General features: G+C 48.3%; 3 protein-coding genes and 1 long non-coding RNA gene across 7 annotated transcripts in view; 3 read left to right on the top strand and 1 right to left on the bottom strand.

Moving 5' to 3' along the window:
* Nucleotides 1-1,120, top strand: part of SPEM2 (SPEM family member 2) — a 3,858-nt gene extending 2,738 nt beyond the window's left edge. The window contains exons 5-6 of the mRNA XM_074225494.1: nt 786-843; nt 988-1,120. The gene's annotated coding sequence lies outside the window, so the exon portion shown is untranslated. The remainder of the gene's footprint in view (nt 1-785; nt 844-987) is intronic.
* The window catches only part of LOC141514572 (uncharacterized), a 26,185-nt gene extending 19,421 nt beyond the window's left edge, over nt 1-6,764 (bottom strand). The window contains exons 1-2 of the long non-coding RNA XR_012476058.1: nt 4,497-6,764; nt 26-536 (exon numbers count right to left, since the gene is read on the bottom strand). This is a non-coding gene — a long non-coding RNA (uncharacterized LOC141514572). The remainder of the gene's footprint in view (nt 1-25; nt 537-4,496) is intronic.
* On the top strand, nt 1,340-8,813 carry TMEM102 (transmembrane protein 102). Of its 3 annotated transcripts, none has more exons than XM_074225492.1 (3): nt 1,340-2,345; nt 6,469-6,694; nt 7,011-8,813. In XM_074225492.1, the coding sequence occupies exons 1-3, from the start codon at nt 2,310-2,312 to the stop codon at nt 8,183-8,185; spliced, it is 1,437 nt and encodes a 478-aa protein (XP_074081593.1). In that variant the 5' UTR covers nt 1,340-2,309; the 3' UTR covers nt 8,186-8,813. The 3 variants fall into 3 exon arrangements, with proteins under 3 accessions (XP_074081593.1, XP_074081594.1, XP_074081592.1); XM_074225493.1 differs by lacking the exon at nt 1,340-2,345 and adding an exon at nt 5,472-6,107; XM_074225491.1 differs by lacking the exon at nt 1,340-2,345 and having other exon boundaries at nt 6,325-6,694.
* A 139-nt stretch (nt 8,814-8,952) lies between these two features.
* FGF11 (fibroblast growth factor 11) lies at nt 8,953-16,515 on the top strand. Of its 2 annotated transcripts, none has more exons than XM_074225496.1 (5): nt 8,953-10,769; nt 12,776-12,886; nt 13,275-13,378; nt 15,492-15,690; nt 16,372-16,515. In XM_074225496.1, the coding sequence occupies exons 1-5, from the start codon at nt 10,577-10,579 to the stop codon at nt 16,485-16,487; spliced, it is 723 nt and encodes a 240-aa protein (XP_074081597.1). In that variant the 5' UTR covers nt 8,953-10,576; the 3' UTR covers nt 16,488-16,515. The 2 variants fall into 2 exon arrangements, with proteins under 2 accessions (XP_074081597.1, XP_074081598.1); XM_074225497.1 differs by having other exon boundaries at nt 8,961-10,676.
* The last annotated feature ends 407 nt before the right edge of the window (nt 16,516-16,922 follow it).

A 16,922-nucleotide genomic window follows, 5' to 3' on the forward strand; every position in this document is an offset into this window, starting at 1 on the left:
GCCACTGGACCTCAGTTCTCCTCACCTGTAAAATGGAGTTGAACTAAATAGTGCCTCAACTCCCTTCCACCTCTGACATTCTATGTTCTGCTTATTTGAATGAATCAGCCCAGAAGCCTTGGTAGAAGCTTTTGGAATTGGCAGCCAAGAAACAGAAGGCCTTCGGAGCCTAAAACTGAAGGAGGCCTGATGTGGGCTTCCTTTATTCATCTCTCACCCTCATTGTGACCTTTCCTTCCTTTCCCATTGTGACCCGGTACCTTCCCACCTCCTGCCACAGGAACTGCAACTCCCAGGGTATGCGGGCAGGGGTGGGGGCTGGGGCACCCCAGGAGGCTCTGGGACCCCCAACATGGGCACACAAGTCCTACAAATGGGCCCAAGTATACTCAAGACCCATTCCCAGAAAGTGCCAGGACCTGGGGGACTCCATCCTGTTACTTCTGGGGAGCATGATCCTGTTGAATGTTGGAATGAATGCGGTGATGCTGGTCAGGGAGGGCACAGGCCTTGTGTCCCTATAGATACAACAGGGGCTGGAGGTGGGGGTGGGGGGGTAGGGGTGGAGGAACGGGGTGGGGGGGAAGGTTTGGGTTAGGGAGGGGGAAGACAGGGAAATTTGGAACTGAGGGAGGCAGCATACTTGGGGTTCCTTGAAGGGAGCAGGGGGTAGAGGAGGGGCTAACAAAAATGGGAAGTGGAAGGCATTTAGTTATTTGAGCCTGGAGGTTGTCACCTGGATTTACCCTTATTCACTCAGTCTTCTTTCCTTCCTAAACCCCCAGCTCAGTCGTCATTTGAAAGCCTCCCTCCGAATATTGTTACAACACTTTTGGGAAAAATGTGAGTGGGTGGCCTAGGGAGGTTCCCTGAATTTTTCCCCCTTGTCCTCTATCCTCCCCGCTTTCCTATAATAACCCAAATTCCCCTTAAAAACCAAGGCTTTTTCTTCCCTACCCCTAACTTCTCCCTTCTCCACTCTTTCAGACCAGCAACGATGCCAGCCAACCTGCATCTGCCATACCATGGACCCCAAGAGCCAATCCTCCCGGGGCTCTCCCCACAGCCATGAGTATCAAACCTGCCTGAAGGGCCCTTCCCACAGCCTGGAATGGGCCCCAGATACAGATGATGAGAAAGTCTCACAGTGCCGATGGCTGCCACCCCAATGTGGCCACTGTGGAGACCCACGGAGCCAGGGAAAAGGGTTGGTGCCCAAGGCAGGAAAGTTTAAGCATTCTCAGTCTGCTGGAGTTAGTACCATCCCCCTACTGCGCCCTGAGACCCTTTTCTATCCTGGTCAAAAGCCTCAAAGCTCAAAGAACAGTGCGGATATAGAGTCCCAATCTGCCAGAGATGTTCAGAAGTCATGCCAGGTTTTCCTCTCCTCCCTCCCTGTCCCTCATCCCCCAGCTGGCCACATGGTCTATGATGCCCCGATGATGAAAGTCTCAAACTCCCAGGTGGGGGGATTTGTGGAAGCTTTGTCCCTTTCTCCAGGTAGATGCTCTCAGCGAGAAGTCAATGAGAAGGGCCAAAATCTCATCTCCCCAACCCTGAAGAGGGCCTCCAATCTGCCCACTTTCTCTGCTGACCACCCTGTAGAGCTCATAGACCACAGGGAGCAGAGAACCAGCTTTCCTGAAGGAAGGAACAAGGGCACATTCTCCTGCAACATCAAGTCCCAAACTGATAAAGGTTATCCTGAGAGGAAGATTCTGCTTCCCCCAAATTCTGCCAATTTACAGCCCTCAGATTACCTCACTTTTCCCTACCATACTTCTGCCCCTTCCCAGTCCTGCGGTACTGAAATCCCCCTGTCTGACCAGACTCCACTGCACCAACAGTTTCCTTCAAAGGCTCTTTTAGAACCTCTTGAGGTTTCAAAAAATGAGATGGCTTGTGATATGCAGAATCGACCAGAGGTCTCCACTCTCACTCAGACCCATTGCCTCCAAGGATGGAACCAAAACTGGGAGTACAAGTCTCTGGAAATGCCCATGCAGAATGGGCCTTCTTTCCATTTGATGCCTCTGAGCAAGGGATCTGCTTTGGCAACTGGTCATGTGGTCTTTGATGCTAGGCAGCTCAGACTAAAAAAGGAACAAGCCAGAGACTCTGTCTCCAGGGTTTCTTATGGCCTTGAAACTCCTCTGATGGCTCCAGGGGAAAGCAGAGGGAAGACTGAAAATACCAATCCATGATGAAGACTTGGGGGAAAGCACAGCAATAAAGGGACAGGTATAAAAAAGAAAAAATTTGCATGTGGTATTCAGGGTTCAGTGAAGTCCAAAACCTGATTAGCCTCTATGGTCACAGAGAAGAGTCCAGACCAGATCTTTGAGGTAATTGCCCTTTCTTACCTCTATCTTAATCAGATCCTCTTAAGAACCTCTCTATGGGTGGTGGCAGGGAGATGGCATAAAGGAAGAAAGACACAGGATGGTAGGATTTGGAGCTGGAAGGGACCAGACAAATTTGGTCCAATTTTTTTAATTTTAAAGTGAGGAAACTGAGGCTCAGTGACTGCCCAAGATAACTCATTTAAGTTAGTAACAGAGCCAGGATTTGAAAGTTGTTCTGCTGATCTCAAATCCAAATCAATTGGGCTGGACTACACAGCAACTGAGGTCCCTTCCAGCTCTCAAATTATTGTGATTGTGTGAAGTGTAGTGCTCTTTCAAGCACAAACATCATAATCCAATGAAGACCCAGTGAATCTTGATGTCTAGGGACTGACTCTACCATTAAAAATATAGCTCAGATCACCATAAATCTAGAAACTGTCAGTCTCCAGTTCTACCTTCTCACTTGTCAAGAGGCTCCAGGACTTCAACTTACCTTTTCCAATTCTGGGATTCATCTGCTTCACCTAAGGAGACAGGATCCTCCAGCTGCCATCTACACTTCCCCTAGGGACTCTAGCTTAGCTCTAAGGCTGAGAAGAGAAGACACTGGGCCTAGAGAGCCCTGTGAATCGCTTATTAAGGGTCAGCCACTTGGCTCAGTGGACAGAACTGGGCGAAGAGTAAGACCCAGGTTCAAATTTGATCTCAGATTTGTCCATTGACAAATCTTTTGACATCTGTCTCAATTTGTAAACTGGGGATGATAACCTACCCTTCACAGAATTGTTGGGAGGATCAAATGAGGTAATAGTTGTAAAGCACTTAACAGAGTACCTGGAACAAAATAGTAGGTTTTAATAAGTGATTGATCCCTCTTCCTCTAGGACAGCAGTGCTTACCTAGATACTTAGACCCACAAGATAAGCCTTTTTAACTTTGACTTAAGTACCTATTAATCAACAGAAGCCTCTTCCCACTTCTGGAGTCAGAAGGACCTGAGTTAAAGTTCAATATATCTCTTTTAACCTTGGGCAAGTTACTTTCCTACTTGTAAAAGGAGAGAAGTAGATTCTGGTCTCTTCTGTCTCTTCCAGTTTTAGAATCCATATTATAGAACTAAACTTGGCCTGAGTCAGAGGGGTTTGCTCTAAACTGCTCAGAATCCTGGAGTTCTTTGATTCTGAAAGGACAATCTTGCTACTTGTCAGTCATTTATTAACCATTTATTTAGTGCCAGGTTCTGTGCTAAGTGCTGGGAAAACAAAAGAAAGACAAAACAGTTCTTGCCAACAAGAAGCATCCATTCTAGAGAAGAGACAATACTTAAATAACTAGGCAAAACAAGATGTATATAGAATAAATAGGTTAGATGGGTGAGGAAAGCACTTAGATCTGGGCACCCCAACCCCCACCACCAAAGGCAGGTCTTGATGACAATGATTTTCCTTTGTTGGGGTTCTCTTATTCCTACCATCATCCTCCCATTTTCTCAGTGTTGGAATCCTACCCCTTATAAGCCTGTCTCTTAGATTTCCATGTGATGCTAATTTAAACTATTCGTTTGGATTTTTGACCAGTGGCAAACGTCCATTACTGCTTTCATAATACAGCACCTGATCTCCCTCCTGCATCCCCTTCGATTAATGTCCTAGTCTTAGAATATACTTTATGTACTCATAACCACAAAGGACTGTGTCTGGATTGAACAGCACCTGTTTGGAGCCTCAAACTATGGCTGGCCTTATCCTCTTCTATAGACATATTATGATCTAGTCCTTTCCATCCAGTCTAGTGCAGCCCCTAATTTAAACCTTAATTATTACAAACACTTGCCTTTTTTTTTTTTATCAAAACAATGAGTTTAAAGGGATCTGTTTTTTGGACTTTCTAGCATGTCAATTTTCTCAATAGAGAAAGATAACTTTCTTGTAATTTAAACTCTTGGGAAATTAGTTGTAGTAATCAAAAGTTTTGTCCAATATCACACAGTTCCAAAAGGATTTGAGGTTCATTCAGATTACTCACTCAGGTTCACTAGATCTGACCATGATTGTAATAGGGAAGCCCAGGGCTGAGCAGTGATATATTAAAAATTATAGAGCTGCAGAAATAGAGGTCACATGTCCTGATGGAGAGATAGTTATTTACCCAGACAGATTCAGTGTTGGTTCAAAGATCAGACTCAGTTCCTATGTCACTTTAGGAGTAAGTCTCCAGGAGAGTGCTCTGTTCTGTATAACAATTTGTCAGAAAAAAAAATGGTGTAAATGAAATTTAGTGGAATGTAAGATCCCTTATTGTGGACTAGTGGATTGTAAAATATGAGTGTAACAAATTAGTCAAAAAGAAAAATCTTGTAATCTTGGGATTCCTTAGGACAACTTCCAGGAATAATGATCAAACGCTCAAATGTCTTTATAGTCCCCAGTTTTGGTTGCTCTAGTTTAGAACGGACATTGATAAGCTAGAGAGTATGAGAGGCAACTAGTGGCACAGTGGATAGAGCACAAGAGTCAAGACATACATGATTTGAAATCAAACTCAGGTCAAATCACTTAACCTCTGCCTCTCTTTTCTCATCAACAAAATGAGGATACTAATTGTTATTAAAATAAAAATTGTTATTAAAAACCTATCTCCCAGAATAAAATGTAAAAAGTATAAAGTGCTTTACAAATGTTAAAGCATTATATAAATCTATTATTTTAATAAGTTTATTATTATAATGGTCCAGGAGAGCAACCAATATGGTGAAAGATCCTTTGAACTGAAGGTCAGCTAAAGGAACTGGGGATGTTTTAACCTGGAAAAAGACTTAGCAAGGACCTGATGACTGTCTTCAAGTATTTGAAAGTTACATGTGGAGAACATTAAATTAGACTTGTTTTGTTTGACCCTGGAGGGCAGAATGAAGATCAATAGAGTAAAGTTTCAAAGGTACTTACCTAATTGTTGTTAAGTCATTTCAGACCTTTGTGACCCTTTTTTGGATTTTTTTTTTGCAAAGATTCTGGAGTGGTTTGCCATTTGCTTCTCCAGTTTATTTTACAGATGAGGAAGTTGAGGTGAACAGGGTTAAATGACTTGCCCACGGTCACACAACTAGTGTCTGAGCCAGCAGCACCTATTTGTCACACTTCATTTATTAGAGCTTTGTAAATGTGGATAGAACTACCTGAACTACTTCCTTTTAAGAAATTTTAAAAGAATCTTTAAGATTATTACTTGACCAATAATTATTTTTATAGTGAAAATTTCTTGGGAGGTTAGTGTTGCACTTCATGGCTGCCGAGGTTTCTTGAAACTCTCACAAATTCAGTTTATCTTACCCAGACGAGACAGTAGGGCGCAGCAGAGGACCAGCTGGCCTGAAAAGACAACTAGACAGGACTAGGGTTCACAGAAACTAAACTATATTTTTAGCACGTACTCCTTGGACACCATATTTTTTGGAAAGAGCTGGAAGAATGGGGAGTGGAGAAAGAGATGGTGAGAGAAAATTCAATTTCCAGGACGATTCAGAAACACTTTTGGAATCAGGAGTTAGGGAAGAGGAACCAAGGAATGGGGTGGGGTCAGAATTTGACGAGTTAGTCTAGGTAGAGGGGTGTAGCCTCAGGTAAAAGGGGCGTGCCCTGGTGGAGAGAAGGAAGTTACCCGTAGGATTTTCTCGGAAGCTTTCTCCGGTTTTCTTTTCCTTCCCAACAGTCTCCTGAGGTCCTTAGCTATCATTCCCCCACCTCCCACCCCCAATAGCAGGTAAGGGAAGGAAACTTTAGGGACTGACAAGTTTCTGGGGCCCAGAACTAGACAGCGAGGATGGCAGCGGATTGCTTGTTGAGGCCGGGCTGAACTTGGGGCGGGGGGAGGGAGGCGACGGCTATTTCTTTCTGACCACCTTGTCAGGTCTAACTGATGCTTAGAGGATTACGGAGTTTATATGGGTGGGGGGTCTGGTGACACACCTTGAGAGAAGGGGGGGGAACTGGAGAATATTTGTGAGCTTTCCATTTAGATGGACAAGCCCTCCTTCGCCGCCCTGGGCATTGGCGGCTGGCAGCAGTGCGGCGGGGGGAGGAGTGGCTCCATTTCCCCTTCCCCCACCCCGCTGTGTCCCCAGCTTCAGGCCCGGATGGCTTCCGCGGTTTGGGGGAGTGCCCCCTGGTGGGGTCCGCCACCTCCGGCCCCTGCCCGTCCCCTCACGGACCTCGACTTCTGCTCGGGGGCGCAGCTGCAGGAGCTGACTCAACTGATCCAAGAGCTCGGGGTTCAGGAGAGCTGGCACAGCGGGCCCGAGCCCGGGGCAGACCTCCTCCAGGCCAAGGACTTCGTCTTCGCTCTGCTCAGTAAGTGCGCGCCCCCGGCCCCGGTCCTCGCGGCCCCCGGCCCCTCGGTCCTCGCGGCCCCCCGCCCCTCGGTCCTCGCGGCCCCCCGCCCCTCGGTCCTCGCGGCCCCCCCGCCCCTCGGTCCTCGCGGCCCCCCGCCCCTCGGTCCTCGCGGCCCCCCGCCCCTCGGTCCTCGCGGCCCCACGCGCCTCGACCCAGCGCCCCCCGCCCTTCGGTCCTCGCGGCCCCCCGCCCCTCGGTCCTCGCGGCCCCCCGCCCCTCGGTCCTCGCGGCCCCACGCGCCTCGACCCAGCGCCCCCCGCCCCTCGGTCCTCAGGTCTCATCCGGAGGCGGGATCCCCGGATTCCGGAGCGAACCGAGCTTCTGCTGCTCCGTGGCGGGGTCCGTGAAGGCTCTCTCGACCTGGGCCCCGGCGCCCTGGGCCCCTACGTCCGGGGCCCGCACTACGACGCCGGCTTCACGGTCCTGGTCCCGTTGCTCCGGCTGGATGGCGAGGAGCGGAGGCCGGCTCCGGAGCCCGAGGCGGGCAGCGCGTGGCTCCGCCTCCACGCGCGAGCGGGCGGGGCCCCGGCCCTGGAGGCGTGGTCCGACTGCCTGAGGCTCCCCGGGGAGGGGGCGCGGGGGGCGTGCCCGCCTGACGTGGGAGCGGAGGACCCCGGCCCCGGGGCGGCGGGGCCGGGTGCCCGGAGCGGCTCGGGGGACCCGCCCGGCCGAGAGCCCGAGGGGCGGAGCCCGGGGGAGAGCTGGCCCGCCTTGTGCCCCGCCCAAGTGGCCGCCTGGTTCTTTTCCTCGCTGTCTGCTGTAGCTTTCTCCTTGACCTCGGCCCCCGGGCCTCTGCGCCTAGTGCATGCGGCCCGCCACGCCGGAGTCTCTACTATCCTCCTGTCCACCCCAGGGCCCCCCCCTCGGCTCCTGCTCTTTGACTTGGTGCCAGGGGTCTCGGTGGCCGGCTGGCCCGAGAGAACGCGGACCCACGCCTGGATGGGTCCGGTGGCAGCTGGGCCTACGGCTTGCTACCTCGTGCCGGGCTGCGGAGCCAGAAAGGAGGACGGGCTGTGCTGGCGCGTTTGCTTCGCCCGCCAGGAGCTGGCTCTCAAGGCCCGCATCCCGCGGCCGCTCCTCCAGGCCCACGCCGCCGCCCAGGCCCTGCTGCGCCCCCTGGTGGCCGGAATCGGCTGCGCGGCTCCCTACCTCCTGCGGACCCTGCTCTACTGGGCCTGCGAGCGACTCCCCGCCCTCTATTTGGGGCGTCCGGAGAATGCTGGGGCCTGTTGCCTCGGGCTGCTGGACGAGCTAAGCCGAGGACTGGAGGCTGGGGCGCTGCCCGACTACTTCCTGGAGGGGAGGGAGCTAGCCGCCGGGGAGGGGGCTATGGAACTGGCCCGGGCTCTGGCCCGACTCCGGGGAGATCCCGTGGGGGCTCTCCGGGCTGCTGTGGAGGAGGCCAAGACTGCGCGGAAGGGAGGCGGGGTGGTGGGCGGGGTTCATTAAAATAGATGCGGCTGAATGGAGAGAGAATTTTGATTCTTTTTTTTCTTGGGGTTTTTTTTTTCCATCTCCTTCATTGCCGACTCTCCCCAACCAGTGACATAATAACTCATTCTCGGAGAGCTAGCCCTCGAACTTTCTAAGGTTATTCTCGGTCTTGGTCCTGACCCTGAAAAACAAATGTTTCATCCCGTCCTCATTCCATCCCAAAATACACATCTCCCACCCAGACCCTGACCCAGAGACAAGTCGTGCCTTTCTTTTCTACTCGTGCCCCCTCACAACGCTCCTTGGAGTTTCTCCTATGTAAAAATCAAGTAAAGGGGTGGAGGGGAGATGCTGACACAGCATGAGAGGATGATGAGAAGATGGGGCCTCGCCAATTTGATGAGGTTGGAAATATCAGAACCCAGCTACCACCTCCCGGCAGTGAGTGCCCTCCCCAGCTCTGCTCCGCACCCCGCACTACTTCCAAAGCTGCCCTTCAGCCCCGGCTCAATTTCTCTAGCCCTCTCAACCAGCCCCTCCCCCCTCTCTCATACAGACTATGTCATTTGTCCCCCAGAGTCAAACTCTGCTCCTTGTTTCCCCTCCGGGGGGTTATGACTCGCCTCCCACCCCCAGCTTGTTGGGTCCCTCCCTACATTTCCCGATCACTTCCATTTCCAGGTCCTCTTAACAGATCCCGGAGTCCCTTTCTAACGCCCCCCTCCTTTTTTTCCCTGATGTCTCCGCCTCCTGCCCCGCCCTCGGGTAGGGTTCTGGGGCTGAGGTGGGGGAGCTGGAGGCGAGTTTGCGGCTGCCGCTACGGCTGCCGTTACTGCTTCTGCTGCTTGATTTTGCTTTCCAGTCAGTCCTGCTGCTGAGGCCCGGAGCACCGCCATCGGGGGACTGGGGACGCTCTGTGAACCCACCCCTATTTCCCTGGGTGGGGGAGGGACAGAGAGCGTCGAGGTGGACCTCACGGGGAACCCTCTGCTGACAGGGGGACGGTGAGGGAGGAGGAAAATATGAGAGCCTGAGCCATCCATCACTGCCGGCAGCAGGATCAACAGGACAGGTTTGGGGGGTCTCAGGAAAGAAAGTGGGGTGCAAACAATAGCTTAGGAACGTGAAGGGGACCCTGGGGATCGTAGAACTGCGTGGGAGAAAATATAGATGGCAGGTTAACTTGGGTAATACCAGGGAGAAAGTGGGGTGCAACACTTTGGAATAGCCAGCTGGAGGTCAAATAGCTCCATATTCTGGAAGACTGCATCAAGATTCTCCAATAACATTTTGTAGGATACCCAGAGTGAAGTTAAAGATTCAATACTTTGGGGTGACAGGGTCAGTGCTTCTTGATAACCCCTAAATTGCTGGGGCTGGAAGGGCATATTTGGAAACACCAGAGAAAAAGTGGAGGTAAAGGATAAGTTTAGAGGATATCTAGTCACCAGAAACTAGGGCCTCTAGGGGTTTAAAGAGGTAGCGTGTTGACTTGCTGAAAAGGGGACGCCTAAGCCAAATTTATGGTTGATTTGGGAAAAAACTCAGGATCCTGGCAAATGGAACCTCCCAGAAGTTCGGGGCTATAGATTTTGAGAGTGATAGGAAGAGGTAAGAATACATTCCAATTTGGGGTCTAAAGGGTGGCAAAGAGGACCCCAATTCCCTTTAACTTCTTCACAGCTGCTGCACCAAGTGTTGCTGTGATGGGTGATTTGGAGACGTTGTAACCCTGCTTCCTTCTTCCTGATTTTTCCAGCCGACTGGGTGGAGTTGTGAGATTGATTCCTTTCTTTTCCCATAGGGAATAAGGTCTACAAAGTCTGGGCAGCCGAGATTATATGGAGAGGTGCAAAAAAATTGGAGCCTTGGAGTTACATCGATTGAGGGCCTGGATAGTGAAGGAAAGGAGAGAAAATTTAGGGCTACAAGGAAGGGAAACCAGGGAATTGGGGGCAAGACCTGGGGAATCAAAAAGCTTAAATCAAATTCAAACTCAAGTTCAAGGATTCCCATCAAGTTTAGGGGTTATAGGGGAGAGAGCACCCCTTTGAGGTACTTAGGGAGGAGGGCTTATTGGGGTACTACTTGCCGGCAAAGAATCCAGAATCGCAGAGAGGAGTCTCTGGGATAAATTTGGGGGTACTATCCTGTTTGAGAGAGGATACTGAAGGGTGCCTTCCTGGAGAAAGTGAAGGATTTAGCGTTTATCCTTGAACCATCTACCACTTTGGAGTGCTTTTCAATTGGGGAGGTCATTCTGAGAGCCAGATTTGACATTTGGTCCTATTGAGGTACCTCCATACAATTTGGGTAGTAATACCTCCATTGTGAGAGTGGTGGAGTTAGGGTATATCGTAGGGAGATTCGACTGTCCCCAAGGGGGGGGGGGGGAGGTGGTTGGAGATGGCGGCGCTGGCCAGCAGCCTGATCAGGCAGAAGAGAGAGGTACGAGACCCTGGGACAAGCCGGCCGGTGTCAGCCCAGCGGCGAGTGTGCCCGAGAGGTACTAAGTCTTTGTGTCAGAAGCAGATACTGATTCTGCTCTCCAAGGTCCGTCTGTGTGGGGGGCGCCGGGCGCGGCCGGACAGGGCCCCGGGTGAGTGATACCAGTTGGGGTTTGGGGATCCTGCTAGACCTCGGGGATGGAAAACTGAATACCCGGGTCCCCAAGGAGAGCAGCGGAGCGAGGAGAGACAGAGAAGGCTGGATGAAAATACTTTAGAAAGCTGAGTTTGAAGGTTGGACAAAGATAGACGAAAACTCCCTAATGAGAGGGGGGCAATGAGGAGATTAGAAGTTCCAGTTCTTTCCCTTTTTGCTGCTCTTCAGTTTCCTTTCTTGGTTTTCGCATAACCCTGAGCTTATTTCTCTTCTAAAGCTAGGGAAAGCATGAGGGGTTTTTTAACAGAGTTTAACTAACCCCCGCCCCTCTCAGGAACCCAAGCATCCTGCTTCCCTACCCGCCCCCTCCCAGCATGGCCAGGCTACGTGCGTTTCTTCCTGTCCTTTTGCTGCTCGACTTCAAGCCCCGAACTGAGGGTACCGAGCATTCGGAACGCCGGGGTCACACAACCTGGTTTCTTCGATTCTGCGACGCCCTTTTCTCTTTCCCCCCAGTTTAGTTGGTCACCCCATCCCTATTCCTTTGCTCTTCCGTTACCCCATTCTCTAGCCTGAGTCTTTCTTGTTTAACTTCACCTGGCTCTGAGACAACCTTCCTAACTCTCCCTAGGGTGTCCTTGCAGATCAGCCCCTCCCCCGTCCGTGCCTGCTCGCTCCCTCCCCCGCACCCCACTCTGCACTCCCTGCCCGATCCCAGAACTCTACTGTCCTCCCTTTTCCCCCTCCTTCACACCCAGGGGACTGAAGGGACCTCTGGATTCTCCTTCCCAATTTTTTTCACACCCCCAAGCCTTGCTTTCTCTAAGAACAGAAAGCCCTAGCACTCGGTGGATTTGCTGCCCCTCCCATAGGAACCCAGGCGTTCAGAATAGATTGTGGGGGACTAGGGAGAGGAGGAGGCAGGGGGTGGGGTGGGGTGGGGGTGGGGGTGGGCGGGGGGGGGGGAGGCTGGGACTGGAAAGACTGATTGGGACTGTACCACACGCAGAAGGGCAGGGGGTACTATACGAAATTTCCCCTTGGGGAAAGAGAAAGAGGTGAGGAAGAGACGACAATGTCTCAAAAAAGGGGCTCTGTCCCCGATCTCCCTTCCCGTCTTTTTCCAAAATGATTAAGGAGTGAGAGTCTTAATAATCTCCACCCCAAATTCTCGTTGAACGATTCCTTTCCCCACCCACTCTGCCTTTTTCTGTGGTACAGTCCAGAGCCCACCCTTTGGAAATGTCCCTTTGCCCTTCTGTTCCACACCCCTCTGGCCCTTACACAAATACACACACTTCCACTCAGTCCTCCACTCATCTTTTGTAAGTGCCATTATAAGTCTCCCTCCCCAGCTTAGCAGTCTGGGGTCTCTATTACTAATAAGGACTGGAGACAAGAAAGAGACTAGAGCCCCCTGACTCCTGGTTCCCCAGGAAGATAGGCTTGTGGCAGTCTGATTGGTGGCACAGATGATCAGGCATACGGCAGAGGCCCAAGTCAGGCTGGGTAGCATCAGGTGCTGAGTCAGCGAGCCTGATTTCAGCAAAGTCAGCTCCCTCTCCCCATAGCTTAAGTAGCCCCCTTCTCCCAAAATCCAATCTGAGGTAACCCACTACAAAGACTATGGTGTTTTTATCTGCCTTTGTCACTGCCTTATCCCCTTGTTGTAACTCCTTACCCTCCCCCTCCTGCTCAGCTATTGAGCTGAAATTTCAATAAATTTCAATAAATTAAACTGAGAGCTAATGGTGGGGGCAGGGACAGGGTTCAGACTTCCCCAGGAGTCAGAGAGGCAGACCAAAGCTAGAGGGTTACATACAGTGAGTCAATGAAAAGAACTGTTGACCTTAGTTCTCCTTAACTACTTTCCCTACTTACCTCACTACCATCCCTATTTCTAGGATCAAACCTGAAAAGAGAACTCTTCACCAAAGATTAATGTCAAGTTTTTCCTGTCTCTCTCTCTCTCTCTCTCTCTCTCTCTCTCTCTCTCCTTAGAGCCCCAGCTCAAAGGTATCATCACAAAGCTTTTCTGCCGTCAGGGTTTCTATCTCCAGGCCAATCCAGATGGGAGCATCAATGGAACACAAGAGGATACCAGCTCCTTCAGTGAGTGAGAAGGAAAAGGGAAATGGGGGGAGGGGAGTTAGAGAGGAGAGAAGTGGGTATCAAATGCTTAAGGCTTCTCTTCTCTCACTGTACCTTTATGCCTGAGGTTACTGGGCCCTTGAAAGGAACAGGTTATCTTTTCCCTATCTACCCTATAACTTTCTCATCCAACATCAGTCTCTGTTTTTGCCAGTCCAGGGATAAGCCATATTCAGTGAACTGTCTCTGGAGTGGAGCTGAAATTAGGAGGAGCTGATTGTAGGTTTAGGATTTTGTTGGGTTGATTTTTTTTTTTTTTGAGGGCATGGGCAGAAGACACCTGAGTTCTTAAGGACTAAGGGGTCAGGAGTTGGATCCTTCATATCTCTATCTCTTATCTACCTTCCAGCTCAGTTTAATCTGATCCCTGTGGGACTCCGTGTGGTCACTATCCAGAGCACCAAACTGGGACATTATGTAGCCATGAATGCTGAGGGACTCCTATACAGTTCGGTGAGACTCCTTCCCTCACTTTCCTCTGTCCTGGTGAACCACCTAAATGAGACCCCTTACCATGGGTCCCTCCCATTTCCCCCCTCACTTTCCCTGGTGAGCCCACTTCATCCTCTTCTCAGTCCTTCAGATCCTGTTACACACACACTCTATAACAGCAATCTCAAAATCATTTCTCTCTGAATTTCCTAAACTTTCATCTGATATTTTCTTTCCCATCTCTTACCAGCACCCATTTCAAACTTTCTCCTCAGTAACTTTTTCATATCCTTATCATATCCCCTTTCTACACAAGAGGCTCTTAAGGGAGATTCCTTCCAAATCCCTTTATAGCCTCTTCAAAGGACACCCTCATAACTACAGACCTAGGAATGGTTTCTCTCCTCTGAGTACCTCTGTATCCCAGACTTAATAATGACCAGGAGAGCCAAGTGTGGCATATGGAAAGAGAAAGCTTGAATTTTTCAATAACTCTGACAGTAAAGCATTCTTTGACCATTTTCACTCTCTGAGACTCAGTCTCTTCATCAGCAAAAAGAGAGAATTAGCGTAGAATATCATAAAAATCCTAAAACTAGAGCTAAAGGAAACTTTTAGAGGCCATCTGTTCTAATCCCCTCCTTCTATAGGTGAAGAGCCTGAGGACTAGGAAAGTTAGTTGACTTACCCAAGAATATCTGATTCAATGTTTCTTTATTTCCTTTCCACTCCCTCCAGTTTAGAGCCCAAATCCACTGGAGTAGAATTTGTCAAATTTTTTTGCTTCTATTTTATACTCTTAAATATTACTGAATAATCCAAAGACTTTTTGTTATATGGATTACATCAATCACTATTTGACATATTAGAAATTAAAATGCCCTTTACTTTATCACTCATGCAGGTCTATATTTTGGGGGGGATTATGTTTACTCTTTAACAAAAATATTTTAGTAATATATAAAAAACATTATTTGTACAAAATAAGAATGAATAAATAAATGAAAAAAGAGATAACAAAAAAGAAATTAAAACATAAAATTTTAAAAATTCTTTATTAGTACACTTAAAATAACAATACTAAACCCAGTACATGTTAACTATTTTAGGACAACTAGGTGGTTCAATAGTTAGAGCATCAGAGTTGGTGTCAGGAGGACTCATCTCCCTGAATTAAGATCTGGCCTCAGATATTAGATATGTGACCCTGTTCAAGCCACTTCATCCTGTTTGCCTCACACAAACCTGAGGTTACAGGTTTCTCACCTGTAAAATGAACTAGAGAAGGAAATGGCAAACCAGTCCAATATCTTTGCCAAGAAAACCCCAAATGGAGTCACAGAGTCAGAAATGACTAAACAACAACAAAAATATGTTAACCACCATAAATAATACATTTTCTGAAACATAAAAATTTAGTGAGAAAACTGATATATTTTACATCTTTTTGCAAACTGTAATGTCTGGTTTAATAGAAGATAGCTAGATTCTCATATATATTTATGTATTTAATCTGCTATGATATGTTTTTATTTAAAGTATATGATGATAATATGGTCTTCCACAGATATGTAGGTGAAAATTTTTATTAAGCAAGTAATTTCTTAGTTTTCTTATAAAAACAGTTTAGAACTTAAGGTCCCTTCCCCCATTGATACTCCCAAGGTCTATAGACCACACTTTAAGAACTGCTACATTGGAGATAAAAGAAGGGATTGATTAAGACTAGGAGGATGGGAGGCAGGTTGGAGAATTAGGTACAGGAATACACAAAAAATCTAACTCCAAACCTATAGGCATCTGGGTTCTCAGAGCTCATCTATATTTCCTCCCCTTTCCACTCAAGACTTGATCCCAGGGGCTAGCTAGGTGGCTCAGTGGATAGAACACTGACCCTGGAGTCAGGAGAACCTGAGTTCAAATGCTACCTCAGACACTTAATAATAACCTAGCTGTCTGACCTTGGGCAAGTCACTTCACCCCATTGCCCCATTAAAAAAATAAAAGATTTGAGCCCACATTGTAGATTTTATGTATCATTTCCTAAGGTGGGGGGAGACATCAGTCTCTTGCCTAGTAATATCAATTTCTCCTTCATATCTTTATTTTCTCTTTCTGTGACCTCATCTTCAAGCCACATTTTACAGCAGAGTGTCGCTTTAAGGAGTGCGTCTTTGAGAATTATTATGTCCTCTATGCCTCTGCCCTCTACCGTCAGCGTCGTTCAGGCCGAGCCTGGTATTTGGGTTTGGACAAGGAGGGCCATGTCATGAAGGGAAATAGAGTCAAGAAGACCAAAGCTGCTGCCCACTTTGTGCCTAAACTCCTTGAAGGTGTGAATATATTCAGGGGTGGGAGGGTCTGTTGTGTCAAGTACATTTCCATCATCTCAGAGAATATCCTCTCCATCTTCACATCCTATGAGGACTATATATCAAATTTCTCAAATTAGGTTATATCTAAGGGAAGACTTGTCATGACAGGGAAGAATAGGGAGTAGGGAGATTTCTGCCCTTAGTCACTGTGTATAGCACAAGGCTCCTGCTTTTTTTTTCCAATAAAAACATTTTATATAGTGACAGAAAAATTGGTAAAGCAATAATAGAAAAAATAAAGAGATACTGTTAGGGTTGGGATTTTTTTGTCTAGAAATAGAAATACTGAATGTTTGTAAAATGGGGTGCTTGAGGTGAGGAAGGAAAAGTGTTGAATCAGATTATCTCAGAATTCTAAAATTTGTTCTGTCCAGGGCCCACCTGGGGGGGAGGAGAGGAGGTACTATTTCAGGTCAACAGTAGCAACACAGAAGCTAACCAAGTATCAAAACCATGATGACTCCTTCATAGAACTATACAATTAGAAATTTTAAATCTAGAAGGGTCTTAAAGATAATCTAGTCCATCATTTTGGTCAAGAAAGGCTATGGTCATCACTTCATTCATATTTCTCCACTGCTTAGTTTTGTGTTTCTTGATCCCTTCCTGTTTCTCTTCTCTGTTACATTCTCCTCACAGTGGCCATGTACCGGGAGCCTTCCTTGCACAATGTACCTGAGAATGACAAGCCACCTTCAAGCCACCATCCTGCAAATGACAAACCACCTTCAGCCTCTTTGCCTCCTGAAACATAAACTTATTGTCTAGAAGCTCCCCTCAAGTCTTCCATTGAGACAGTCATACAGATCCCAGACTGAGTCAGTCATTCTGGTCTCTCATCCTGTTTCATATTCCTTCCTTGCCACACCCCTGCCACAAGTCATAAATACCTGACTTAAAATATTTCTTTCTGACCTCCCTTGGGCAATTAGGCTGACAAAAGTAGCAGTCATTACAGGCTACCCAATAATTCTCAGAAAGATTAGGGGTTGTCTGTGACTTGGGCTATTGCTGCAGAACTCAATCCTGGTAAGATGTGCTCTTTGGCAATTTTCTATATTAAAAGACCCTTATAGGGGATCCAGAAACATTGCTATATACCATTAAAGGATCTGACTGATCACCAGGTCCCTTATTTCCATTTTTGTTCAAGCTCTCAGAAAATTTCCTGAGAGATGAAGCTGTGGATT

The sequence above is a fragment of the Macrotis lagotis genome, chromosome 2 (genome assembly GCF_037893015.1).
Source record: "Macrotis lagotis isolate mMagLag1 chromosome 2, bilby.v1.9.chrom.fasta, whole genome shotgun sequence".
Classification (NCBI taxonomy): domain Eukaryota; kingdom Metazoa; phylum Chordata; class Mammalia; order Peramelemorphia; family Peramelidae; genus Macrotis; species Macrotis lagotis.